General features: G+C 40.9%; 2 protein-coding genes across 2 annotated transcripts in view; one reads left to right on the top strand and one right to left on the bottom strand.

The window, feature by feature from the left end:
* Nucleotides 1-13,418, top strand: part of LOC141919270 (V-set domain containing T-cell activation inhibitor 1-like) — a 45,388-nt gene extending 31,970 nt beyond the window's left edge. The window contains exons 4-8 of the mRNA XM_074814482.1: nucleotides 2,244-2,327; nucleotides 2,698-2,750; nucleotides 7,401-7,745; nucleotides 8,933-8,968; nucleotides 11,738-13,418. Of these exons, the coding sequence (XP_074670583.1) occupies nucleotides 2,320-2,327; nucleotides 2,698-2,750; nucleotides 7,401-7,745; nucleotides 8,933-8,968; nucleotides 11,738-11,841 (546 nt within the window). The 5' untranslated portion in view covers nucleotides 2,244-2,319 and the 3' untranslated portion in view covers nucleotides 11,842-13,418. The remainder of the gene's footprint in view (nucleotides 1-2,243; nucleotides 2,328-2,697; nucleotides 2,751-7,400; nucleotides 7,746-8,932; nucleotides 8,969-11,737) is intronic.
* Nucleotides 13,419-18,348: 4,930 nt separating this feature from the next.
* On the bottom strand, nucleotides 18,349-25,724 carry LOC141919271 (glutamine amidotransferase-like class 1 domain-containing protein 3, mitochondrial). Its single transcript, XM_074814485.1, has 7 exons — nucleotides 25,531-25,724; nucleotides 22,776-22,828; nucleotides 21,891-22,004; nucleotides 21,402-21,521; nucleotides 20,468-20,560; nucleotides 19,981-20,137; nucleotides 18,349-19,364 (listed from the first exon to the last, which is right to left on the bottom strand). Exons 1-7 carry the CDS (start codon nucleotides 25,642-25,644, stop codon nucleotides 19,236-19,238), a joined length of 780 nt encoding a protein of 259 aa, XP_074670586.1. The 5' UTR covers nucleotides 25,645-25,724; the 3' UTR covers nucleotides 18,349-19,235.
* Nucleotides 25,725-27,017: the final 1,293 nt, after the last annotated feature.

Raw genomic sequence — 27,017 nt, 5'->3', positions numbered from 1 at the left:
AACTGTTTTAATCTGTGAAAAATAAGTCCTAACTTATTTGTCAGATTAAAATGAACAGTAAATGGATCAACTTTTAAATTTGAAAAAAATTACAAAGAAAAAATTTGTTAATTTTGCAAGCTTCCATTTCATTTAAACTAGCACTTAAAAATAACGAGAAAAAAGATGTGAACTATCAAGTAGAAACTAATTATTTTAAATGCTGATCCATGTGGTGACTGAAACATCTTACACCAGCTGAACTGCACAGACAGAAACATATCTCCCCTTTAGCGTACCAAGAACAGTCTTTCTGGAGGCTTAGCGTGAACATTTCTGTTCCAAGTAGAGCCAGCTCAACCCAGAAAGAAATGTAATTTCAACTAAACAGCATTGGATTAAGCTAAATTAAGAGTCAAGTGCTCCACCTAGACCAGTCTGAAGCATCCCTGCTGTTAGATACTGCTTCCTAAAACAAGACCTGCCTTGCTCCTTCTTTATGAACAAGCTTAAACTTCAGTAAGGAAGTAACAAAAGCACGTGGATGGCAAGACAGCTCAACATTCACATGCAATTTGGATGTAATTTGGTATTTCAGGTCTGATCCCACTTCCCCCTCAGTCCAAGACTTTTGTAGACATTTGTGAGAACCAGAAACCCCACAGGGATTCTGTAGGAGTAAGCCAGCCAAAGCCAGAGGCTCAAACCAGCCAGCTGGGCTGGAACAACCACCTTCATGTGGCTCTTGAGTCAGAATCAAAACTGTTAGAAAGTGACTGACTCTTCAGAAGAATGACATCACTTCTAGGAGCTCTGACTTTTGGGTCATTCCTGTCTGCTGTTATTACACCTTTACACAAACCTGTTAGCTGGCCACATCTACCAAATCTGTTGTTCTTTCTGTGTAAGGAGATATCATAAGGACCTCCTTTACCTACTGAGAGAGTGGGCAAGGCCACAGCACCACTGCAGAGTACCAGCTGCTAGGTTGCCCTCCTTCAGCATGGCGAGACACCTTGCTGCTGCCTAACAGCACTTTGGTGTGGAGCCCTGGTCACTTCAGATCCATCTCATTCTTGCCCCAGTGCCAGGCAAGAGCACAGAATAAGTTTGCTCCTGGTATTTTTACAGAGCAGTGTTGTGTGGAGTGAAACATCTGTACAAAGCTGAGAGGGAGGATAAACTCTGTGGGGCACCATGGAGAACTAGTCAGACAGATAAGAGTGGCCATCAGTGCCTCAGTTTCATTTACAAAAGGCAGGCAGGCAGAAAACACATATGAAATAAACTCACTTTGCATAAATTTATACCCTTGCTTAAAACAATAACCATTACAATGGGGAGGGAGGCAACCACAGAAGAAGTTCATCAACATTCAGGACACACTTGTTTTAATGTCAAAGAAGCCAAAGATGGCAGATGGCTTGCACTGAGTATGAGAAAGGGGCTGGTAAATGAAGCATAACCAGGGCCTGGCCACAAGGAGAGGGGGAGAAACACAGAAATCCAACTCCCAGGCCTTGCTCACCCCAGGAAGCACCATTGCACCAGAAGCAACAGAACAGGCAGAAGAACAGCACCAGCACTTTCCCCAGACAGAGCTGACTCAGTGGGAAGAGGACCTTGGCTAAACCACTACTTCCACCACTTCCACCTTTGGAGAGATTCCCCCCCACTGCAGGGGAACAATCACTCAGATATTTGTACTCATTAAGCTATGAGATGCTATGAGGATGGGGAGAGGAAGCCCAAAACCCACGTTCTTCCCCCCTCCACCCTGTTTTTTTTCCTCTTTGAGAAAGTACCAGATTTAACAGCCTCCTCAGAGAAGCAGCTCTTGTAAACAGCATTTTCTTATAGGCTTATATTTTGTTGGTAGATATGCAGCTTGGGTGGTATTTGGTAGTCTGAGGGATGGTGTCTATATCTCTTGATAAATATGATACCCATTAGGTTTCACCACCTTCTTTGATCTCAGCTGGCTATAGAACAAGAATCCCTTCACTGGGTTGAAAGCCCAGGGCTAGTCAGTGCATGGCTTGTGACTCACATCCATCCTACACATGAAAATAAATACACTCTGTGTATTGTAAGAGTGTATTCAGAGCATAAATACACACTGTTGTATACACTCTCTGTATTATATACACAGAGTGAAAGAAAACAGATTGAACCAAAGCAAATGAAGTACTAGTAAATAATCTATCCCCTTCTGGAGAAATGCTTATGGCAACAAAAATTAGGAGCCTTTCACTCTTTTGCAGAGACAGAAGTAGCAGCTGGAGTGCCTGGCGAAGCTTGCAACAGGGAAGGATTCCTAAGGGCTGCGAAGCCACAGAAATGAAATGGTAAGCTTTTCTTGTGCTGCAAAGCAACTGAAGTTTGGGGGCAGAGGAAATTTAATTTAATTGCCAATAGAAAATAATCTCAAGAGCAAACTATGACTACGTATATGCAATTAACTTTGCCCACATGAGAGTGCAAGTGGGAAGTATGGGTCTGGTGTTTGTGACTGAATCCCCATCTCATTACAAGCCACAACAAGACTAGACAACAAAACAAGACAGGGTTTCTAACCCAACCAGCTTTGTGTCCAAATTATCTTCACATAAGAGGGACTTGTGAAACAGAGCATAAATTATGCCAGAGAAAAGGTCTTTGATCTCTGCTCTAGCATTTTAACAAAGCATTTGGCATTTCTCTCTCTCACTTTATTAGGGAGACTGCTCTCTGGATGGTTGCCTGCTTACTGTTTGCATCTCTACCCAGAGGTAAATATATTATAATACACATCTAGGAGTTTGTAGAAGTATTTATATGTGAATACACAAATTGCAAACTGAGAACCTTGGAGCAAAACAAAACAAACACATCCTTCACTTTGAATATATTTCATCACAGTCCAAGGTTTGCAAATACAGGTAATAACCTTCAGATAAACCTCTATACCTAAAAGAAGTGGTTTCAAGGTTAAGGTGTTTCAGGCCCACAAAACTTTACCTATAAAGTTTATCTTGCCCACATCCTTAAAAACACCCTGCCATTTCCATAATGTTAAGGATGACTTGGAATCTCATCCTTTACAACCCCTGACTGCCTTGCATCTACTTTTGTATTTAAACTCATTAAGTTGCTGAGCTTGCCACAAGCATAACCAGGTAAGTGAAAGGACATGAGCCCAGCAGCAGTCTCTCTCTCCCTGAATCTTTGTACATGCTCTTCCAAGTTCTAGCAGAGTTGGGTTTCTGACATTATATAGATTAGATATGATCTTCCCTATGAAAAAGACACACACTAGTGTGTGCTGGCAAGGGAGTTTTCTACAAGCTACAGGGGCAACTCCCTGTAATTTCCATATCTGAGGCCTAAATTCAGCAATATTAAGACCTCTGTGTGTGGTCAAGACTCCTCTGTTTGCCCAGAAGCACCTCACATTTACTAAGTGGTTCAGGAGGTTACACTTCATCTGGAAGTAGTCTCCCTCTCTCTTCTGGAAGCACAACTGACATTTTCAGGGAAAGCTTTCATATGTCTCCACAGAGCAGTGTGAAAAGTCCATTATCACTCAAGAAGTGCTCTTTAGGTAGCTGAGCACACCTACAAGCATGCAGAGTCACCTAAGTAACTACCATTTGACTCCCCCCCCCCCCCCCCCCCCAATAAGGGGATTCAAGTTCAGTGTTTCTGAGCAAGCAACTGGAATTGCAAACAGCCACCTGCCCTCCCCAAAATATTTCTGCATGTAGGTGAGACATGAGCCTGTAAGAAATCACACAACAGTACCTTGTCAGGGTAACATATTTCTGTTTAAGCTCATAACACAAGAAATTCCCTGTTGCCTTGTTTCTAACGCTAGAACATTTTTCTGCTTAAATTCCAATATTAAACTACTTTACTGTCAGAACTGCATTAACATCACCAGAGTGAACTTGGGAGATGCTCAAGAACTTTCCACTTCCAGTCCCATTTCCACAAGGCATGAACTCTAGACTGCCTACTGGCATCCCAGATTCTTCTTGTACAAGCAATATATAATTAATAAACAAAGATGATTACCCTAGATCATCTTCAGCAGGGACACACACACAAAAAGCCCAGTCTTTATGAGCTTCCCTACACTACAATTCAGATACTGAAGCAGCAGTGTTTTCTCTTTATAGGAATCTTACAGATTGGTTAAATTAGCACACTCAACTTCACCTTGATAGACTTAAACATTTGGGTGATATTTAAAATGCACAATTAAAAAAAATCCACAAAATAAACTCATTTCACTTTACATTTGAATCTTACAATTGCATGTGAAAGCTGTGTGCCAACACGCATTTTTTCCAAGGCAGACAACCGCACCTTCCAGGTGCAAAGCTTACCTGATAGATCAGATGAGCGCTACTTGCCCTGCTTCGCACACTCCAGCAGCGGCTGCCACCATCACCACAGCTCACTAAATGGCTGCTTCAGTGTCCTGGCCAGGAAAGTCTCTGCTTTCACGCCTCCTGGTACATCAATAGCCTCTATGAAAAGCTTAACCAAGTCTTCAGCATGACTTTACTCTCCTTCTCAAGACTGGCTTACATAAGGGCACTTAATTTCACTTGTATCCAGAAGTCTGTTCTTCCCATCCACAAAAGACCTCACAAAGCTGTAGGCTCTGTTAAATAACTCATTACAGCCAGATTTCAGACACCTGTTCTTGTCCCAGGCAACTTCAGCAGTGCTTCCTTTTTTGCCCCCTGCTGTCCTGGTTTCACCAGCTGAAAGCAGTGTAGGACAGGGTGGATTAAGCCCCATGGGCATTTATACAGTCAACACAATTGTTACAAGCTTTGAACATGGTATCATGCAGGAAAGGAATGATTATGCTAGGCTCAGATACGCTGGGCATCGCTGTCCATCTTCAGAAAAAGAACAGAGCCAAAAAGTAGATAGATACACTTCTAAAACCAATGTCAAATTTAGAAGTGACTGCAATCAGGAGATAGGACCAACGCTATTCCTCCCTCTTTTGCTCATTAAGTAAATGCTGATCATCCCTTTTTCTAAATAGAGCTACAAGTTCCATTAATTTCAGGATTATCTTTTCTTCATCCATGTGCAACATCATATGTTGCAAGCACTCTCTCTCCTAATGGCATCCTGTGGACAGGACTCTTCCCACCAGAAAGCTCTTCTGGAGGCTCACATCTTCCAGGGCTTACAAAACACCTGCAGCAGCCTCAGGCACACTCACCTCACCATTATGGTTAGCTAACCATGGTCAGCCATAAACACAGTCCACTTTCAGACACCGCCTTGCTTCAGAAGGACTCTGCTGAGCACAGCCTCACTCAGTTCCCCAGGCACAAACAGCTCAGGGAGGGATCTCAGGCTGCTCCCTCCCCTCCTTGCCCTTCAGCACCTGGCAGTGGCCCTTCCAGGTGCGACAGGTCCAGCTAATGGCCCTACCTAGGTATGTCACTAATTGCAGGGCTGCAGCAGTCTTCTTGGGGAGTGTAGGGTCTTATGTGCTGTGGCAGTAAGGGTACAGTACAGTGGAGGCAGATCTTTGATTAAATTAGATCCTTCTTTGGATGCTGTTGTAATTCAGGTTCCCCTTGAGAAGCAAAACCTGGGCAGTGACTGATACAGTCTGAAAAAGGTTGAGCTCTCCACACAGTAAGGGGAGTCTCCTTCCACCAATAACCAGAAAGAGCACTGGGGGTATGTGTTTTTTTCAGCTAAAAGTTTACATTGATGGGCAAAAGTGGACTGGGATTTTCAGCTGAAAAATCTGAAAACCTAAGGGAAGCAGATGCTTGGTGATAGAGTTATAATTGAAGGCATTTACTTGGCTCTGCCATTTAGCTTTCCGAATTATACTTTTCCTTCTGCTTTTATGTCTGTCTGGATGGACACATGTGACACCAAACAAGCCTCAAAACAGACACTGATTAATATGGAAACAGAGGCCCAAGCATGTAACAAATTGAGGCCTGTCAAGGGGGAACTTGGACGCCCTTTGGTTGTAGCCCAATATATGCAGAGCTGGTACAGGCCTAGAGCACAGGAATGACCACACTGCAACCAAGAACATTTATTTCTTTATTTAGCCTGATGTTTCACAGAACTTTGGCCATGAAAACAGATTGAGTTGTTTCAGAGTGAATTTTAGCTTTTCTTCTTGGCACACAGACTCATGCTGCTTTTGCTCTGGTCCCTGCTGGGGATCAGTTTTCCATCCAAATTAATTCATCTGCATTTTAATTTATAAAAACATTTTATGAAACAGTCTTGGTCGAAGTATTAATTTAAGCCCACATTCTGTGCTGAAAACACCTAGTTGTCTACGCTTTATAAACACATAGAAACCTTCTTCCGTAACCCAGTCTTCCCCCAGAAAATATAAAACCACAACCTAGTATGAGTTGTCCTATGTGATAGTGGCAGACTCCCCCACTTGTGCAAGTTTTAGTATACTTTCAGCTAACTTGGAAGAATTTATAAAAATAATTAGTATCAAAGTTATTAAATGAACAGTGTGTGTAAGTGAGATGTATCTGGCTTCCTGCCATGCCTGTCTGCCTGTTTGTTCACCAGCAGGCTACCCTCACTCGGTTCTTACCTTGTGCTGGAATCGGTTGGTAAGGTTGGAACATCTCTGCCCGATGTCCCGGCCACCCGTACAAAGTACCTGTCTCCCTGAGGCCTTGGAAAAGTCATTTACTTGCAGTGGGAATGACAGACCTTCTTTCTAGGGTACTGAGAGAATAACTATACCAAAGAGTATGAGAGGCCACGGGACAGGTGCACCAAGAGAGACCTGCAGAAAAAAGCCCTGTTCTGACAGATGCTCTGCAAGACGTCACAGGGGAAGGGAGACAGGGGCCTCTAGCACATTATTTACAAACGGAGCCACGAGCAATAGGAGTTGGGGGAGATCAAACTTATCCAGGACTTTTCTCTTGCTGATACAACACCCTTTTCACACTTCTCATTTTTTCAGCCAGAATTCCTACAAAACCAAAACTTGCTTCATCATGTCTGCCCGTCTTCACTTCCTTGCATCCCCTTTTCCTTTTGTGAACTGACCAATTAATTAAAATGAAATCAGACACTTGATCTCAAAGACTAAGATCCCCAGAAGCTGGGAGAAAAATCACCTGCTAAGGAGACAAGTTCAAGCAGCACCCACACTGACAAAGTGAAGGCAACTTGCATGCACCAACATCTGTCCTGCTGCACAGCTGGCTGGGCACTGAGCATACATGGCCCTCAGTCCTGGCACAGCACATACTGCCTCCTGCCTGGCCGGGAGCAGGAGGACACGGGCAGAAGAAGGGGGAGGAAGAGAGGCAACAATGATGCAATGAAGCCAAATTATAGGAAACCTGGTGTCCCTAGCTCTGCTGTGCACTGAGAGAGTTGTCTATTTTTTATTCCAGGTCAACCAGACACAACGTGCCATGCATTTGTTGGAGAAACTGTCATTTTGCCTTGCACCACCACCTCTCCTGGGGAGCTGATCCTTTCCCATTCAAAGCTCTACTGGCAGATAGACTCTGTCTTAGTGCACTTTTTTCACAATGGGCAGGATTCACTGACATTGCAGGACAAGCATTACCATGGCAGAACTAGTCTTTTTCTGGACCAGATGAAGCATGGTAACTTTTCCTTAAAGCTCTCCAATGTCCAATTACTGGACACAGCTGTATATAATTGCATCTACAAACAGACTGGGGATCATCCCAATGAAACACAGAAATCTAAAATTAAACTCATTGTATCAGGTAAGATTTATTCTTAGTTCAGAGGGAGTTGAGGGCAGCATTTCTTGTTGACAAGCCATATATGGCCATTGACTGGCATGACTTCCATTTTTAAAGCAAATCTTCACTCAGTTTCACTGTGTTCCTTGCTTTTCTTGGAAGAATAAGTGATAAGGAAGAAAACCCTGCATCTTTGTTAAGCTTCAGCACAACATATCCACAGAAGCAGCAGGACTCCTGAAGGCGAGCCACCCACTTCTTCCCTCTCCCTTCGCAGGAGACATTAATGAATAATGAGGTCTCCCCGACTTCTAAGCATTTGGTTATTTATGGGTTTGTACTGTCCTGGATCCACCTTGTCCCAGAGGAATGGAAGAGTTTATTTCATTGTTTGCACTTGGGTCTGTGAAGCAGGATTAGTTTCATCTCTGGCAATTGGATCCAAAGTCCAGGCCATATACCCTTTCAGATGAAAGACAGGCAGCTGCTAATTACCTTTTCCCTTGCAGCTGGAAGATCTGGATCTGGTGGCAAGGCTGGACACATGCAACAAGAATGATTATTTTTCTTCCTTAGGAAAATGAGTGAGACCATAGCACATGCTCAAATAATGTCAAACAACCGAGCTAACATGTTTGAACTACCTACAAGCATGGCCAGCAGAATGACGGGGCACTGGGTTTGACCAGTTGACCAACTGAAAAAGCAAATTAAAAAGGGGGGTTACACATCAAAACAAATCATAGTTTTTTAAGGTGTCTTGCTTGAATAAATCAGCTGGAAGCTTTCATTATAGTCAACCACACACATTTAATTCTGCTTAAAATAGAAAAATTTTGTTTTCAAGTAATATAAACCCTTTAATATCTTTGTTATAATGCATATCATTCTCAAGAGAAAAATGTTTTTAAAATATAAAGCAAAATACTTTTGTTCAGAAAATTTCAAAGTGAGATATTTTGCAATTTTCAAAATGAAAAAAACAGGTTTTGAAAATACAGAATCAAAATGTTTTCATCATCTAATTTTGGGGAGCAGTAAGGTGTCTTTTACTCTGATTTAATTCTGTGATCATATTTAAGCTTTCAATTTGCTTGACAAATGTATTCTTTCTCAGAAAAAAACACTAACCCTCAGATCAATTATCAGTACCCTTTTTCTGTTCTAGACTCAAACAAATGATTTTGATTATTGTGTTTTTTTTCCAGCTCCACCTATCACTGAGGAGGCACCTTCCCCTTCTGGTAAGGCAATACTCCTTAACCTGCTATGTGTCTAAGTGATCATCCAGTACTTTAATTTGAATTAGCAAGATGGTAAAATGTGCTGAATAGAGAAAGTCCAATAGACTTACGGTGCTTTATCTCTCTTACTAAATCTAGCAAAATATAGCTGTCCCAGACAGGGAGAAATATCTCCACCACTAAGACAGACCTAGACTGCAGAAAGAAAAATACTGAAGTGTCAGTGGTTACTAGTCCATAAAGCTACTCACCATTATGGGCATCATAAAAATCAATAAAAAACAAGTCACATGGAAGCCATTCGGTTCTGGGAGTTAAGACCTTTGTAAATTACCTTGGTATGAATGAACTACCAGATCAAGAGATCTGGGGGGGGTCCTTTTGGGTAAATAAGGTAATTAATATTCTAAAAATACATGATTAATGACTCCACATAAGCTCTTCTGCGAAAATTAAAGTAGACCTCATCCAAAGGCAATTCTAAAGTATAGTGCAAATGCTAATGTCTAGGTTTAATAATTACAGAGAATTACATTAGGGTCATTTGTATACACTTCTGGAGCGGACGCAATACAGAAGTGCTGTCCTGCTCCGACATGCCATTGTCAGTAAATTCTCCCATAAAAATCCTGCTTGTAAGCCAAATTATTCTTATTAGCTCTACAAAATCTTAAACTGGTATCAAACATGTAGCATTTTGTCATATAAAAACCAATAGCTGCAATTTGCGTTTTATTCAGTGTAGCCGAATGATATAATCCATTACATAACAATAATTATATTACAGTTAACATGTTAAGTTCAGCCACAATACAACATTACAGCCAGATTAAACAGCAATAAACTCAAAGAGAAACTAAGGAAATGTTCCAGTGTTTTATCTCATGACCACACAATAAAAAAATCAGCTCTGCATTTCATGAGCAATAAAGCTTGAAAAATTACAAGAAATATCCTTTTTAGACCTAAGACAGCTCCACTAGCTGGCTTAAAGGTCTTTAAAAAATATGAAGTTAAATTCAAGATGGTATCACGTGCCTTCAGTGACACAGCACCACATTATAACATTATAAAAGCAAACAGAACAGGAGCTAGAGCATCTCTAGCTGTTACTTTCCACAAGAAATAAGAAATTATTAAGGGTCAAACTTTTTAATTCAGTAGCAGTAGAAGTTTCTCAAAACCAAAAGGTAAGTAGGCTGTATTTAAAGGAGATAGTTGTATATATGTTTGACCAGGCCAAAAACTGTGACAACTTTTCCTTAATATAAACTATTTCTTACCATGAAAAGGTATTTACATTGAAAAAAAAAAAAAGTGACTGGGACAAGCAGCAGTGTTTCAGCTTTGCTATAGATAAACAAACTGAATCACACACTTTAGACACCTGAAGGTTCTTGTACTTCTGGATTTTGGGGGGCTTGGGGACAGAGGAAAGAACAAAAGCCTAACTTTAGAGACATAATTTTTTGCAAAAAGGAAAAAATATTTCCCATTGTCAACTTCTTTTAAAGAAAATCATCAGTCGCAGTTCCCATTTTTTAAAATTTTCAGCAATTTCTTAAGAAAGGGAGGAAAAGAATCTGGTTTGTATTAGTTGTTATTTTGGAAGGGACTTAGAAAAGCTAAATGAGCTGCTGAGAACAAAGACACTCTGTGCAGAAATAGCTCTCATACTTCACGGTCACCATAGCCAGATCAGCAGATATTTATTATTTTTGTATAAAACAGAAACAGCTTTGATCTGTTTCACTTCTGCTTCATTTCTGTTTACTTGCTGCATCGATTATTTTTCCTAATTATTTTAAAGAGCCTAATTTTACTGCCACTATCTTGCAAGACTCCTTCTGTGTCAATCAAAACTTGTTTTAAATTTTTTCTGGGAAAAATGAGAAGTGCCTAGGCCTGGAAGAGGTCACAAGAGGCCAGGAGACTTGCTATAATCCTACATTTATTTCAAAACACTACTGAGGACTGTCCGACGTTTACTTGCTCTTTACATGTTAATACCACATACTCCTTCTAGGAAGAGAGGGAGGAAGTACCCCTACTAGTGATAAGTTAACTGCAGCATCATACTGAAAGCTGATACCACAGCAGTAGGAACAGCCTAAGAATTGGTATAGAAAACAATATATAGCCTGATCTTCCCAGAGAAGGACTTAACACCTAAACATTTACAGGAAAAATTTCTCTACTGCTTAAGTCAGGGGTTCAAAATCTTTTTTTTTACCTTTTTTACTTTTACTGTACTACATCCAGCATGGTACCATCTGTGGCAAGGGTAGTCTGTGCCCTGTGTCCACAGTGTGGCTTACGTACCGATAGTGGTACGCCATGCTACTACCACCTAAGCGTCTGTGGCCTAGACTTTTTGATACTTATTACCACTATTTATGGATTCTTGATCACAAAGCCTACCTCAGGCCCTGAATAGGTAGAATGATATTGTATTTTATATTCTTTTAGTTGTTGTTGTTCTGCCAGAATTTTAAACAAGTATTCTCAGTCATCCAGAAACGGAAGTTGTATTCATTGTGGCTGAGTGTCTGTGCCTTTTCTACGAAGAAGAAAAAATGATCTGTCACAGTACCTCAAAACTATTTTTCTTGGATGGTACACAGACACACAAAAGGGGGAATTTTGAAAATGAGCCAAAATCTATAAACAATCATCCATCAATGCATTCATGTAAAATATGTCACACAAACTTCAAATACACTTCTTGTCAAGCCACCAGTTATATGCGAACTTTCTCTTTTTTTTCAGGACACAGCCAGATTTCCTCCAGAAGCCCAGCTGATGTGCCACGTCTGGCTATGCTTCCCCTCTCTTTCCACCTCCTGGTCACACTGGGGGTTTGGTACTTGTAACTGGGGAAGCCAACCTTCTCCTTGGGAAGTTCTCCTCACCAGAGGACCTCGCTGGGCAGAACAGCTCTGTAGGGTTAGCGTGACAACTGTTCCAGAGCCACATGAAAGAAACACCACTAGCTGAAATCAGATGTAGCACTAGGTGTTTATGCCCTGCATTTTGGTGTTCCACAAAACCAAAGGCAGCAAAACTCAGAGGTGGCAAGTCTGCTCCTTCATTTGTTTCTTGGAGCTTAGTTTTAGTGCTGTCAGTATGAACATTTTATTTTGGATTTTGTGGTTTTGCTTTTGTGACAGGATAAAAGACTCACAAAACTACAAGGTCACATTGTAATTGACCCTAGTGAGATCTTTTGCCTAAGATGTCATCTGCTGTCCTTCAACGGAATTGAAAGGAGTAGAAGGGGTAATTACCTTCTGTGTCAGATAAAAACTGGAAGTAGGAAGATGTCCGCATTTTGTGAAATGTAAGCATGGGAACCTTGTGAAACTTGAGCCTGTGGAACTTTAGCTTCTATTTTTACTCTTAAGCATCATGGGCTATCAGTTACAACTTCTTTTCCACAAGAAATGTAGCATTTCCTCAGCAGAAGGGTGAAGCTGACCAAGAAAGATGATGGAAGTTCATAAAACATCAACATAGAGGAAGGAAGTGATATATTACTACAAGATCCACTTCTAAATAAGCCAAAAGCTTTAGAAGGCTGAATTCAGTATTTTTCCTTTTTGTCATGAAACTCAGCAAGGTAAATGTGATCATCATGGAAAAGCTGGATTCTTAAGCTAGAACTGTGCATTAAGAAATTTTTACTGTGAAAATGTTACTTCTTTAAAAACGGTACCTTTGGAGGAAAAAAAGAATTAAAAACTGGTCAGAATAATTGTAACTGATACCTATGTAAATTAAACAGGTTTAGTTCTGGAAATGTTCAATTCAGATAGCATAGATGTTGTGTGTAAAACTAAGATTGAAAGGATCCTGTATACCAATGATATCAAGAAAGTGCAGAAGTTTTATTTCAGGCCAGAGCTACTGCAACAGCCCTATTACAGAACCAAGAAGCGCCTGGAGAACTGCTCACCCGGGCTGGTGAACAGCGGTGGCTGCAATGCACTCCTTCTGGCTGAGCCCTCAGGCAGAGGGAAGTGACTCATACCAACTCACATAAAGTCGTTTTGATTTGGAATAGTGCCACTCTTTCCAAAGGAAAGACAAGATTGTTTTTGCAAGGAAGGGAACAGAATAAAATAGAGCTTAAATGGTATCCACTGAGGTAAAGGAGATAGTTACTTTTTACTTTCTTAACAAAGGGCCCTTTCCCCATGGTGGGGCAAAGAGACAAAATCCCACGCATGGCCTGTGCTGCTGCTGCTGCAGTGAAGCTCAGTTGGTACTTAGGTTACCCTGGGTACAGAGCAGCTTAGTGTAACAGCTGGGGTCCCCCTTCACAGAAAGATTTGAATATAAGAATTGTACATACTGTGATTGTCTTTTTGTGTCCTACCCTCCAAATGTTTCTCAGATTGCATGTATTTCTCAAAAAAAATAAAAACTTTGAAAAAAATTATGAGAGCAACTGGTTGGTCTCTAAGAGTTCTTTATTTGTATTCCAGTTAGCTAGGCTACCTGTACAATCAGAAAGTCCAAAAGGTATGGGTCTGTCAGTCCCAAAAGTCTGACCTGCTTGGCCTTGACTCAAGGACCATGTGACTTCTAAAAATCTAGTAGCCACTTAAGCAGCCCTCCACTTTTGAAAAGGTGTCAAGGCACATGAACAACATGACCACCTCCACTCACAAGTGGAAGCTGTGTGACTACAGAGCTGCAAAAATTTCTTGGGTGAACAAATGAATAATTACTTAAATACCTTTATGTGGGCATGCAGGGCTAGAACAGAGCCTCACTGCTGTGGGAAGGGACAGCCCAGTTGTACATCTAAGAGCCGGCACTGTGCTGGCTGGTGCCTCTGAGTTGTCTGACTCTTTCACCCTCAGAAGTGATTCTCCCTGCCTGTGCAAACTTGGCATGAATCACAGTAAGCACATGAGCAGATAAGAGGAATGAAGGGTGGGGGGAAGAAGACTGGATGACCTCTAAACGTTGCTTACAACCCTACTTTTTTACGACTCAGATTTGCAGCAGCACTTGGGATATTTAAACATGCCTATTCATTGTATTTTCCCAGAGCTGTACTTAATGCCATTCCCAGTAGTAATATACAACCACCATTCTGTTTTCCCGGGAGACTGCAAGGGAAGGTTTGAATGACTAGCAGACCTTGATTTGTCCTCCCTTGCCTGGGTGATGACACAGCTAGCATATGTCTTAAAGTTCACTCAATGTGCAGAACACAAGCAGCGCATGCTTCTTGTGTTCTCCAGAGTTTCATTGCAAACGAAGGGATAGCTTTGAAAACTAAGCAGCACAGTAACAATTCACAGATATAAGGAGGAGGAATCTGCACTTCTCTCACTTGTAGTACCTTGGTGGCCCACATCTACATATTTCATATGGCAAGAGCTGATAATCTGCTACATTACAGAAATTCTTAAGAGATCCTTGTGCATTATTCTTGCAAAAGAATGACTGTAAAAGTGAGTTCATTTTTTCATGTTTGACAGTGACACCAGTAAGAGACAAAAAGTTTGTGCATCTTGAGGTTTATCTAAGTTTATACTGAGGCCAGTTTAACTGGTTAATGCTTTCTGGTGAGCTCCTTCCAGTTCCATGTGATGTGGGAGAAATAGCCCGTTATCGATCACCAGCAAGAAATGAATGTAATACATTTGATGCAGAATTTTCACTGTTATTTCAGTTAAGCCTGAGGGCAGTCATTCACATAGCGTGATACTCAGCAGCTGAACAAAGGGTACTGAAAAATAGTGAAAATAAGCATGGAAGATGATTATTTTTACATATGCACCACAAAATCATGTTGCTATCAGTAATGAAATCCTCGCTGCAATTTCTGTTTCAACTTCTGGGATTGTCCCAGTTTAGCCTCTTCTCTTCCTTTCTCTATCTCTTTCCACAGAGATTCTGACCACCACTGAAATCACCTTTGAAAAGATAACCAAGTATCAGTTCCTTAATTTTTCTGAGGGCTAAGGCTGACCCATAGAACAAGCAAGCTTCCCCTCAGCCGCTGCAAGCCCAAGGAAGGGGAAGTTCAAACAAAAGATTCAAGCCCTGGAATGCAGAGAGCTCTCAATTATTTGCAGATGGGGGACTATCTAAGCTCCCATGTGAAAAAATAATGTAATATGTACATATACACACACACACAAGATACTGCAAGCTTACAAATACACAAATCCTTCAAGAAACAGTGTGTTTCCTACTAGGAGTATTTCTTGGCCTGATAAAAGTCTCTCCCTACAAACCTCGAGTTTAGGTCACCTTGGCTATAATAGCATTATTATTTTAAAAAACCCGAAACAAAACAAAGACTAAACCCAAAAAACCCATCAACAAAAAACTCTCCACTGTGTACTTTTAATACTTTATATACACTTGTCCTCATTTTTCAGTGATAATTATATCATGGGAAGACTTCAGAGCTTAATGCAAGTATATTTGTTATTATAATTTCTGGGGGATAAATAAGAAGTTACCATGTTGAAGAAATGAGTCTTAACAAGACAGCGGGACAAATGCATCCATTGCAATGGAACGGGATTTCCTATTTATTTTTGTTAAACAAGTAGGAAGCAGTATTTATTTGGTTCCCTCTATGCACCCAAAATGTCACCATAAAAATGACATACAGAAAACAACAGCTAGAATATTGTGCCTGGGTAAGTGAAAACCTGCACAGAACACTGCTCACAAAGTGCCCCCTACTGACATTTTATTCACCCAAAACCTGTCTGTTGTAGCCACAAACTGAAGGGTAAAAACGGAAAATGCATCTCAATCCGTAACTCTCATTTCTGCTTTCAGAAGAAAAAAGCACCGCTGTCAAATTTGTGAACACTGCAACAATCTGTAGAGAAATGTTCTATGAAATGGTTTTTGTGTGTAAGCATCAATGAGGGCAAAATGGGGCAGGCAGAAACACAACTGAGGTAACAACTCCTCCCCACACCCCACAAGTTAACCCCATCACATCACCAGAAAACCAACAGAAGCACGAGGGCATTTATTACCACTTCCTTTCAGCAGGACAAAGTTCTTAAATGCTTTCTGAAGATTAAAAACGGCAAGATCCATAAGCCAGATACTGCATGCCTCCTTGCGGAGGCTTGAAGAATACACATTCTTTCACTTCTTATTTCTGATAGTGCTTAGCAAAACACATCAATCATAAACTTCCATCCACTTGGCTGAAACTAGCAAACCCCTCAGCAGCTCCAAACAGCCCTATGGAAGGAAAGGAAAAACCCAGCTTGGCAGATAAATGTCTCTATTAATCTCTAAACACACATGGAATTTCCCTCCAAATTTACACTGTCCAAAAGCCAAGATGACAATCTTACGTCTTCCACCAAAGTTAAAAGATCTTTTATCAATAAAAAAATATTTTAAAATGTGTGTAGCAAAGGTTTGCACTCAGCACATTACTGTGAAATTAGAATTAAAAAAAATGAAAGGCAATTCTGGTGCATGATTCCTTCTCTCTTAAAAAAGTTCTCTGAATGATGGAAAAAAAGGTAAAAAGATGCTCCAAAATGTAATTATTTCTGAAAATAAAATTTTGTCTTTGATTTCCTCAGTGCATATCTGTTTGTCCCATCCCCACTAAATGCCCAAGCTTCCAGCACTGACAACACCGTATGGGTAGCTTGCTTTTTGTAACTACCTTGAAAAACGTTTCAGGCACTGAGGAGGAGCTGGTTCCTTACTCACTCTTGTTACAACTCACAGCCCTAGCTCTCAAACAGTCTCTGATATTGAGACCATCATTTCAGAGTACTGCTGTTATTTAGCAGATGAGATGTCATGTCAAATTAGGGAGCTTTTTAATTTGCATACTTGATTCTAAGCATGTGCTACTGTGATAATCCAACCGGGAAGTCGCCAGGTCAGGGATCCACACGACCACCACTGCATCTGCTTAGAAAGGAACACAGTAGATTATTAGTGGTCTTTATTATTTGGGTATCTGGATTCAAGAAAGCATGTCAGAGGACTGTGAAAAGAGGCAACATCTGGATGATCTACCAACCAACTTGCAACAGCTGGTCGCTGCAAGATAATAGCAATCCTTCTTCAAAAAATCATCTTTTTGCTCAGGACACCTGAATCTAAGATGCAGAATCTAAGAAAGCTTTATGCCACCACAGCTGCATCTACTAGGAACTGTAGATATGAGAAACCCTAAACACATACACACAACCTGCTGCGATGAGGGGAGCTAATGGAAAGATTTAACTCGCAGTCCCTGACAGGAAGAGTTGAGCTCAATTCAGTAGATGATTCTAATAGCAGAGGAAAGTACTGCTAACACAGGCAGCAGCTGTTCTCCCTCTGCTCCAGGGATTTCAATACCACCTCTGTTTCGTGATACTTTCTTATGTTACCAATTTTTTTAAAAAATTCCTGCAGATGTAGGAAAGACAGACTTTTAAAATGTCGCCAGATTTTATATGAATAATGACCTCCCATAATCTGCTGAACAACTGCGTATAAAATTGATATGAAAAACATCCACTTAGGTACAAGAAAAGTTCATGGAAGAAAGGCTTTATTTGCACTGAATTACACAGTGACAGTATTTGAAATTCTCTTTCCTACCAACATAATACTGAAAATTTCCTGAAGAATCTGATGCCCGAGAAAAAAGTTGCAGAATATGTCCAAAATCTACTTTATGAACCATGCCTGCTACCATGATAACTTAGTTTCTGTGTATTATTTCTGTGTACCTACACCAGAGTTCATGACCTGCACAAGAGATCCCTATGAAATCCTCCAAGAAAACAGTGCCATCTTTGAAGTACAAATTCAGATCTTCCAAATCCTAACATGATTTTTAGTGACAAAAAAAAAAATAAATCACATACTAAGAGGCTCCAGAAGCAAAACCACGTTATTCCCTGAACACTGACTGAGCAAGATGAGCATGCTCACCACTCATATTCAAGTTTCATTCCTCCCCTTTGCTACCCCCAATAAAAAAAAAAGTAATTCCACATTCCTAGCAAGTCTTCAGCCACAGACAGCATTTACCATACTCCAACCCAATCTAAGGCTTGTAGATTTCATTTATGAAACACACAACTCCCCCTTAAAAATACATGTTCCCTTCAGCATGTCTGTCATGTAAAAGGAACTTTAATACAAGGTAAGTGGTGTCATTTTGTTTAATTTGAGAAATGTTGCTTCCTGCTGAATAGAAAGTTGACAAATAACTTGGAAGAGGGAAGGAGATTCTGATGGATTCTATATAGAAAAAATGTCTCAGATGTGAAGAGAACCAAAAAGCAAAAAAACTGCTAGAATATATCAACTAGTGTAACTTACGAGAGACAGCTGTCAAACAAAAGTGAAGGGACAAGTATGAGTTAAAGGCAGAAATTAATTTATTTATACATCATTATTCCAGACATTCAGTATTTCTTTGGAGAAAGCTTTATTACCCTAAGGCAGGGAAAGTAAGGATAATTTGAGATTGTTTTTTCCATCCACTGCTAGTCATGCAACTACTTTAACATGGATATTATCCTTAAAAGTTGTGCGTCACATCAGCAGATATTTTCTCCTTCATTTCAAGACCTTTTTAGCTATAATGGGCCAATGGATGAATTTTTCAAAGTGCTACTGTTGTGACAGTTAAGATGTATCCTGCTGATGATTGATACTCAGAATGTCTCCTTTGTGAAAACAGGATTCTTTGAAATGCAAAACCAAAATTTTAATCTTTTAATTAATACCAAGCTAAATTAAGATGTGGAAGATACCTATTTCCTTGACAGCTGATCCTGGCTTTTAGTTCACAGATACAGGCCTGAGCACATAAACCTTGAACTACACACCAATTCCTCTTTGCTCCCATTCTTCGTCCACTACATATAGTGCCACTGCACCTGCTATCCCTACAACACATCTGCCTTCAGCTTCTGAAAGGACCTTTAGTCTCTTTTTGTTCCCCTAGAAATGATTTGACACTGGTGCATTGGGAGGACTGGTTTCAGAAAATGTCTGCATAGCTCTCTCCAACTGAAAAAACTCAAGAAAATGCTCTGTATCTCAGGTCAGACTGCTTGCACTCTGTAAGCTCTTCTGCAGGCTCCTCTCTCAGAAAGGGCATGGAAAACCCTGCAGCTGGGAATCAATCAGCTTCATATCAGCGTTTACTGGAGTGCGAATAGGACACACAGGTAAAAATGTTTCCATTGATCCATATTATATTTGATACTACATCCTACATTTAAAAATTCTTTTTTTTTTTTTATTTGCCAGTTAATTTTAGCACATTCTTTACCATGGCCCCAATGCCATCAAAGATATTATGTAATTCTGTTTCACACATAAACGCTGGGGTAGTCACGACCTTGTTTTTCGTATCCACATGAGCTTCGTAGGAGGGAGTTAAGGAAAACACAGCCTATGTCTCACTTGCAGATGCTGTCTGCAAAATAAATCACCATTGACAAAACCTCGCAATTTCACTATCCTATAAGAAAACACCTCCAAATATATTATACCGTCCAGCTGTAAAGACAGCTGCAACCTATAATCCAAGATACTAGAAGCTATTTTTTCCAGAAATACAAACACTGCAAGAGCAATCTCTGGGAATACTCAGAAGCACAAGAAAACCTACAAAATTTACTGACCATAATAACATGTCTCTGAGTACAGTTTAATTATAGCATTAGACTTCACAAAAAGAAAAAAAATCTCAGAGAACTGACCAATTGTAACTAATGCCAGTTTTATGTGCAAATTCACTCAGCATTTACTGCATTACTGGGTGTCCAAGGGAGTTCTATGGCAATGACTGAGAATGGCTTCTAACTTCACAGTACAGAAGACAATGTTTCTAATCACCCACCGTATTACATGCCACCCGTGATACACTGTATATTCCCACTAAACTGGAAGTGGAAAAGCATAGATCCTGCATGCATTTGTTACTGTAATGACATATTACTAAATTGTCTCTCAACATGGAAATCAACAGGAAAGGATATAGTTACTTCTTTCACACAGTGCTTTCCTCCCAGTTCTTTAATGGCACCTGCAGTCCCAGCATAAGGCCACTTGCCACCTTCCTCTTCTTCGTGGCCCACAGTTACTTCAGCACCAGGGAGAACCTTTGCTGCCAACACTGGTGAAATGCAGCAAAGACTGCAACAAAAAGAATTATAAGAGCAATTCTACAATGGCACTCTTTCAAAAATTGGTTAGAATTGAAAAGATTCAAATGGACATGGTCTTACAAATCTGAAAGACATCACAAGGCAACTTCCACTCAGCATTTTCTTAGCCTCTTCTTTGACAAACACCTACACACACACACACATCTTAAAAAACACATTTAAAAAAATAAGCTACAACTGATCAAAACAGAAGACACTTTTTCTAGTTCCAACAATAACAGCTGCACATTTCCACAAAACATACTTTGTCTCCATGCACACACTATCAAACAAATGCCCCTCCAACTAACATACATACCCAATAGGTTTGCCTGCTTTGTGGAAGTCTTTCAAGACACGTTCAACTTCTCTGTTCACCTTGCAATCTTTCCCATCAACAGCAAAGGTAGATCTGCCACAACAAGAAACTTTATACGTACCTCAGTATGAACCTACAAATAGAGATGCCTGTCTCCCCTGAAACTGCTTCTCAAGGGTCATAACAAACTTAATAGCTTATTATATATACTTAAAATGCCTGTAGTTCACCATCAATGCTTTAGCCAAAATGCCTCACTTTTAAGGCTTTGGTATGTCACAAAGCTCCTTACTTGATATAAACATCTAGAAACAAGAATTATCAAATCAGCTTTCTAGGATTACTAAGAAGTGGAACAACAATGTTTTCAAAGAAGAAAAATACATAAGAAGAAAAGGGAAATAACATTCAGGTTTCTCAAAGCCAACAAAATGCCAGGTCAACAAGATAATCAGTATTCCACAAGGCTAACACTTTTTTTTTTTTAAACTTTTTTTTTTAAACTAGCTGTTGTTTTATTGTTTCTAATGCAAGAGGGGACTTTTTGGTAGGCAGACAGAAAGAAACAGAATAATAACACTAGGAACGCCTAAAACTATTGAAGTTTTAATTTCACTTCCCCTTCACAGGCCCAGAAAGAGTCACCACAAGGGTGGGGGAAAAAGGATTTCTTGTGCATTATCTAAACTCCAGAATTCTCACCAACATAGTTTGGAAAATTTAAAACGTGACAATGCCACTAAGAATTATGACTGGAAACCATCATGAACAGCACAACACTTTGAAAGGAGTTTTCCTTATTAAGTAGTGGCTACATACATAGTAAACAAGGCCATTTATTGCTTCCTGATTTTATTATGTGAATCAGTTGATTATGAATAGTTGAACATGAATATGCTTAGTCATGATCAACTAATGCTTAGTTGCCACTCACAAATTTTTAGCAGCTCCAAATCCACCAGGGAATATCACAGCATCATGGTCTGCTGTAGTAAGCTTAGCCAGGCTTGCAATTTTACCACGAGCAATCCTTGCAGATTCCACTAAAACATTCCTTGAAGAACCAGAAATAAAACAATGAGATGAGTTAAGCATTTGAACACAGAAGAGTTTAAAGAAAGTTTTTGGCAGAGGAAGAGGAGGGATAGGAAGGGTGGAAGCAAGAAGAACAGTGGTTCTCAATAAGTGAAGCTGTTGATGCTTCTGAAATACTACTGGGAAACACAGGCATTAAGAGACTGTATACAATCAAGTCCAGAAATCTCATTTAGTATTTTCTCTCCAATTAAATACCAGCCAGCATAAAGCTACTAAAGCCAGTCAGTAAAGTGCAACAAGTGCAGTAACAGGCTGCTGTGTCTGAAGAATGCCTAAGAGACTGAGACTCAGCAGTCATGGAAAACACATTAAACACAGACTTTACCTCGACTCAGCTTCAGCTGGTTGCCCTTTACTGTGGTCAACGACATGCATCTGAGGAACATCTGGAGCATACATCTGAACCTCAGCACCCCCACGACTAAGGTGTACCAGTATGCTGTAAAAACAGAGATAAAATGTGCTGAAAACCTTAGAAGAGAGGCTTTATCTGGCCCCTAATTCTTGCTACAAATATTCTACCACCTGATTTTGAAAGAAGAAAACTACACATCCTACCAAAGCATAATGAGCACACAGCAGCAAAATCCCTGTATGTAACACCAATGTGCAACACAGAACAGAAAGTCCGTTTGGAGGCAGGGTCAGGTAAGTTAGAGACAAGTTTCTTTGTTCAGTGCTCTTATGCATTATGCCATAACCAGGAACAATAAAAAACTTCCTTTCTCATTGCAAGTCCTCAGGTGTTATGGAAGAGTCCCACGATTAACTTACCTATGTGTACATTTAATCTAGGTCTACGTGAAACATCTCTTAGCAATTAACACTGAAATTTAATAATTCAACTTGAGTATTAGAATTCTGATGTTAGATTTAGCCCCAGGAACAGAAACTCAAAGTGACTATGAAATGAAGTCTTTACTTAACTCTCTTGATTCTGGAACTCTGAAATTCTGTTTCTGAAGGAAAGACAGTCTCTCTCAAACTCACTGCTCTGGCATCGCGTGCACTGTGCTGCATCTTTGGACAATCACTAAGTACTGCAAAAACATGGCCTGAGCTCCCAACTATGCTGTGAGAAAACTGTGAAGCTTCATCATACGTCTTTCAGGGCAATTTTGACGGCCAGAGAGTGCAAAACTGAGTTCAGCAGACTGCTGTAACGTAAAGGAGACTTTTTTGGAGCCTACAGTTTCCTAAGGCAACTTACGCTGAGGCCTCATGGACTTCTGTGCCATCGTAAACACCACAACCAGACAGGACCTGCAGTAAGAAAATCAAGAACATATTTCAGGTGATATAAAACTTCCTACAGGATCTTTCACAAGCCTTGTAAGATTAAAAAAAAAAAAAACAACAATCCAAACAACAAACCTCCCTCCATCTCCCCCAAAAAACAACTTAGCAACAAGCTCCTTACTAAGCCAGTCAACATCATGCTATTAACACTGGTGTTGCCATTTGACATACTGCAGAACTGGAATTTCCTATTTATAGCTATCCATCACAGACAGGTCTCAGAAATAACTAGTATTTATTTATTGGCTTTTGCATGTTTTCCTCAGAGTTAATAAACTGACATGATATCTGTAGGTATGTTTTTACTGTGCACACAATGGGTGTCATATGTCTATTTATGAAGTGTCCATATCCATGTGAAATACTTTCTCATCCAGGTACACACCAAACAGAAGTAGGACAGAAGTGCACTTTGAGGTGGCTCTTCAGATAAAACTATCTTACCTGCTGCTGTGTTTTGTCTGAGGATCCACCTCAGACATCAATAGCTAAATCACTTTTGATACAGTTATGCTAGCCATACTTTGCCTTATCACCATGGTAAAAATACTTTCAGTTTGTTTATACACACTGGAGAATAAAAAGCACAATCAGCTATCCTTATGTGGGTGGAGAGAGTCTTTCACAAAGTAGAAGAAAGGAGAAATAACATTTTTAAAAAACCCAGAAAAAAAAAAAGTGGTTATAAGAACAAAACAAAACCAAAAAAATCCAAAGAATTATCTGGTTCCTGAAAGTATATATATGAACTCCTGTGGGTTTTTCTTCTTTGGTTGTTTGTTTTGAAAGAAAAAAAATCCAGTTAAAGAGGATCAATTTATTAACTTTACTCTCTTCCCTCCTGGTTTTATCTCAGTTCTTAGAAGCTTGAAAGTTTTTAATCACAGACACATGAACAGAAACTCAAAACTGAAACTGTCTTAGTTAGAAACACTGGACTCAAAGGGCCTTTCAGATCACAACACCCAGTCCTCTGCTCTCACAGACATGACATCCTACCATCACTTCACCGAATTAGTAAGATCCATGAATGTTCTCCTGACCATTGTTAACCCTAACTACAGTTTTGCTGCTCTGATATTTAAAAACGGCCTTCTACCTTTCAATTTTTTATTTTATCTTTAATTCAGTCTGAATAAACACAGAAGCAACTGTGCTAAAGTTATCTTCTGTTAGCAGAAGAACATTTTTAAATGTTTTTGAAACTCACTGAAACCAAAGTACTAAAACACTATCCTCTTATTTCAGTACCTACTTGGTGACAAATCTGTCTTTTACCATAGTCAGAAATTTATGTCACAAATGTCAACAGTAACATTTGTTTTCCACTCTCTATTTAAAAAGCTGTGATTTGCTGAAATGTCAGCATTCCCGGTAAGTTACCGTTTAGACATCTGGACCAGCATTCTGCCCATTCCTGAGCCAACTCTGCCCCAAACAAATTTCTTCATGCAGATAATGCCTTCTTATTCACGTTTTATGCTGTCAAGATTATGTAAAACCTGAGCTTCAAAGACTGTCATTGAGCTCCAAAACTGTATATCCATTTGAGATGCTATATATAGCCTAAATTTTCCTTTCGCAACCTGTAGGTCCTTCATCTCATCTTCTTTTATATTTTTAACATGCTCTACCTCCTTTGTGTAGAAGGGCATAACCCAGTTAAAAAATTTTCCTGTTGTCCTGGTTTTGGCTGGGATAGAGTTAATTTTCTTCCCAGTAGCTGGTACAGTGCTGTGTTTTGGATTTAGGATGAGAATAATGTTGATAACACACAGGTGTTTTAGCTGCTGCTGAGCAGTGCTTACACTAAGTCAAGGACTCTTCAACTTCTCATCCTGCCCTGCCAGTAAGCAGGCTGGGGGTGCACAAGAAGTTGGGAGGGGACACAGCTGGGACAGCTAACCCCAGCTGGCCAGAGGGATATTCCATACCATAGGACGTCATGCCCAGTATATAAACTGGGGGGAAAGCCGGCCGGGGACTGCTGCTTGGGAACTGGCTGGGCATCAGTCAGTGAGTGGTGAGCAACTGCATTGTGCATCGCTTGTTTTATATATTCTAATTATTTTATAATTATTATTTTCCCTTCCTCTTCTGTCCTATTAAACTGTTTTTAGCTCAATTCATTACTTACCTTTTTTCTCCCGATTCTCTCCCCTGTCCCACGGGGGGGGGGCGGGGGGGGGGGGGAAGTGAGGCAGCAGCTGTGGGGTGTTCCGCTGCCTGCCAGGTTAAACCGCAACACCTGAACTCTGCCCATACGTCCCCCACTTGCACTCTAAATTATTGCAAGTTCAGCTCCTTATAACTCCAGCCAACTCTAGGCCAGAAACAACTATAGAGAAGCCAGTTTTTACGCGTCTCCCACTCCTGCTCTGGCTTGCTCCAAGTTACTCAATTCTAAACAGCTTTATCTTCTCAGTTTCAGCTTCTCCCAAGGCTTCCCAGCTGCCGCAGCCACCGGCCGAGTCTCTCCGCGGTCCGACGCCAAACCCTCCCACCCACTCCAGCCCCACCGCCGGAGCCAACCCAGCTGCAGAGCCGCCCTTACAGTGGAGAGGAACAGCCGGGCAGTACAAAAACCCCTTTCTCCTGGGAACTGCTGCCCCCCCCTTCCCAGCCCGCGGCCGCCGAGGCCTTCTCCTGGCGCGGCCGTTACTCACCACAGCGACGCGGGCGGCGCGGAGGCGCCGAGCGGAGCAGTGGAAGGAGGCGAGGCCGCCGGGCGCTGCCCGCCGCAGCGCGGTGCGCAGGGCCGGCCCGCAGGAGGCCAGCATGGCCGCAGGGAGCCGGCGGCGGAGCGAAGGGGCGGCGGCGGAGCGGGGGGCCGGCGGCGGAGCGGGGGGCCGGGCGGGCCGCTGGGGGCAGGCCGCGCCGTGCTGTGAGGCCGCTGCGCCCGTGGCAGCGCCCCCTGGAGGCGGGGAGGGGCAGCGCCCGTCCGCGCTGCGGCCTACAGGCCCTTGGTTTAGTGATAATAGCAGTAAAAAAAGTAAAACGCGCATGGAAGTAAATCCTTGGGACTTATTTGAACATAAGCCTAGCAGCACCAGGTTCCTTGTGCAAGTGAGAGGGGGTACTCAGAAGGTGGGCACAGCCCGAGCACTGGGGCACAGCTCAGCACCAAGAGGCTACTGAGACTACCCGTTAATAGGATCAACAAACCACCACACAGGGACGGCTTCCCTTCTTTCTTTCTAGGATGTTGTGAAATAGTGTAGTGCTTTTAGAAGAGAAGGATACAAGAAACATTTACCGGTGATGAAAGTTGGCGCTGTTTAATTTCTTCCCCTGATAAAAAGCTTTTTTAAAAAAAATCCTCTATTAAAGAAACAAGCTATATCAAAGAAAGGCAGTCCTGTAGAAATACCTGTAGACATATATATATGATCAGATATAATACGACAAGACGCAAGCTTGCAGATGTGGTCTCAGCCTGCACCAGAGGACAGTAGGGAAACGATGCCGCTTCAGAGCCTCACCCCAGCCCCCATGGGCAATTGTCAAACTCGCACGTAATGCCAACAAGCACAGGGATCAAGCCAAACTTCAGACCTACCAGACTTAAAACCTGATATTTAGTTTTCATTATTCTGCCTATGAATATGGAAGGACACACTGAAAAACTGTATTGGCTTTCCTGTGCATAATGAAATTTGTCTTGATTACCTAAAAGCTTATTATACTGTTTTATATCAGCAGCATTAAGAACAATGTCAGGAATGCATCCCAGTCCTATAATGGTTATTTTCACGTCAGGAAAGAAAAGAGTAACTTAAAAGATAAGTGCTCTGCTCATGGTAAAGAACCACATGTTTTATTTAACTTTCATTCCGTTAAGGTCTTGCCTTCAAGAAAAGGGTAGCAGTGTGCCTGCTTTTAGCAGCTGATACTGCAGCCTGTCTAAATTACAAAATACTGAGATGAAGCATTTTTTATGCATAGTACACAGTACCAACACTCATAGACTAAGTGTTTTTAAACAAGTCCTTTTTAAAACAGTTCTTATTTTTACTTAAATGTTTATACATCATAAAACCCGTTGTCTTCAAACATGCATGTTGCAGGAGTTTTTGGACACAAGCTCTCATCATTTATCATCTTACAGCAGCATTATGATGACTGCTTGAATAACACTTAAAACCCATCATAT

This window comes from Strix aluco, chromosome 2, assembly GCF_031877795.1.
Source record: "Strix aluco isolate bStrAlu1 chromosome 2, bStrAlu1.hap1, whole genome shotgun sequence".
Classification (NCBI taxonomy): Eukaryota; Metazoa; Chordata; class Aves; order Strigiformes; family Strigidae; genus Strix; species Strix aluco.
Note: the sequence above shows the minus strand (reverse complement) of the source record. Positions and strands in the feature narration are given on the sequence as shown.